The sequence below is a fragment of the Notamacropus eugenii genome, chromosome 3 (genome assembly GCF_028372415.1).
Source record: "Notamacropus eugenii isolate mMacEug1 chromosome 3, mMacEug1.pri_v2, whole genome shotgun sequence".
In the NCBI taxonomy this organism is placed as follows: Eukaryota; Metazoa; Chordata; class Mammalia; order Diprotodontia; family Macropodidae; genus Notamacropus; species Notamacropus eugenii.
The window spans coordinates 121,149,477-121,151,189 of record NC_092874.1 but is presented as its reverse complement, the minus strand read 5'-3'; the positions used below and the strand labels follow the sequence as shown (position 1 = coordinate 121,151,189).

Sequence of the window (1,713 nt, the reverse complement as noted above, 5' to 3'; positions counted from 1 at the left end):
CTGGGAAAAGACAGAGAGGGCAGCTGATTAGCAGTGCAGAGCCAACTTTTTAAAGAACAGGCCCCTAGGCAGAGCAGCCCTGGACACCTCCATACTAGGCTGTCTGGCTCAGGCTTCCACTCTGAGTTCAATCACTACATCTGTGACTAGAGACTGCTTCCTAGAGGACTTCCTGTAAACACACCAAACAACTGTGTGAAGCAGGAGAGTCTTCATCACATAAGAACAATGGATGCCACAAATCCTGATGGTACCCGAGGTGCCCAAGCCATTTAAGAACATAAATTGAAAAACAAACCCACAAACCATCCTTATTCATGAGGGACTTTTGAACATCCCTTTCAGGGGATGGTCACTCCCAGGCTTTGAATCCTGCCTACCTAATTCAGTATGTCCTCTTAGGAAGACAAGCTATAGATCTACAAATTGCCTTTTCCTTTTCAGAGAACAACATGAAGTTAATTGGTACCACAGACAAAAACTGCCTTGGATGGGGCCTTGCCTCTCTGTGCTCCTGGATTGTTGAGCTTTCTTTCCTTGAAAATTCACCAGCCAAAGAATTCTCCAGACAAACGGAAGAACCCAGTAGCAGGCAGGCTGTGAAGGGTGTTACGTTCCAATTATTATAGCAGAAATTTTGCTAATCATGAAAACTCAGACTGATAAAGAGAACATACAGATCATTCTTAAGACCAGCTCCACCAAAAACAGTCATCCACTACACATAAGACATACACATGAATAAAAGAGACTTAATCACTTGTCACCTTTTACACAAAGCTTCCTAAGAATAATTCTGTCTGTATGTGTATGTATGTTTAATAAAGGGAAAGAGGGAGAAAGAAGGGATTGCCTGGGAAAGTCCAGGACAGGTCAGTGCTGCCCAAGCTTGGCTCAACTCCCATAAGGAAGGAATGCAATCCAGAAGAAGAAAGTGACAAACACTTCCTTCGTTATATGCCAATTAATGCCATATAGTTATAAGAATGCTCCACAATGATCATTAAATACATTAAACTCTTCAAACCCTCACCCTCTAGCCCTGGGGGTCTGCCTTTATTGTAACCCAGTTATCATCACTGAGTGTCTATGAATAATCTGATGGCTCTAGCAGAGCCAGGAATAACACTTAACTCACCTGGGAGACAGGCACAATACAGGAGCTCAAGTTATCGAAACAACCTGGTGAAGTCCCTCAAGGCCCAGCAAACTTGTTTACATTCCTCAGCACTGGAAAGAAAAAAGACCAATTCTTTAGGTTTAGTGGTGAGAAGAGGGGAGGTGAATCAAGATGAAAAACAGAGTAGCTGAAATTGTGCAGACTGACAAGTATTCCAACCCAGGCAGCGATTCTGACTCAAAGGTTCACTGATCACCTCTCACATTTATCCTTTAAATGGGAGTTTTTTGAGAAATGTGTGGTTACAGAAGGGTTGAGATGAATGTAAAAATATCATTTTGGATGAAATGCATGCTAATTAGCAAAAGTCCCTATTGATGCAAAAAGCAAGTACACTCTATAGAGTCTGTCTTTTTTTCTGTAAGTTGATGTTACACCAAATTTTCTACTCACAAAAGCATACTTTAGCTTAGAAAAGTTGAGATGGGAAACTAAGTCTACATTGGTCATTGATTTTCTAGTTGAACAAGCTACTCGGGATTTCTTTCTGGGGGAGGAGGAGAGAGGAGTTGGGGCATGTAGAGCAACAGCTA

General features: G+C 41.9%; 1 protein-coding gene across 2 annotated transcripts in view; it reads right to left on the bottom strand.

The window, feature by feature from the left end:
• TNPO3 (transportin 3) overlaps positions 1 to 1,713 on the bottom strand; it is a 99,547-nt gene that overhangs the window by 1,192 nt on the left and 96,642 nt on the right. For both annotated transcript variants that reach the window (XM_072652786.1, XM_072652787.1), the window contains exon 22: positions 1,139 to 1,230. In XM_072652786.1, coding sequence (XP_072508887.1) covers positions 1,170 to 1,230 — 61 coding nt within the window. In that variant the 3' untranslated portion in view covers positions 1,139 to 1,169. The remainder of the gene's footprint in view (positions 1 to 1,138; positions 1,231 to 1,713) is intronic.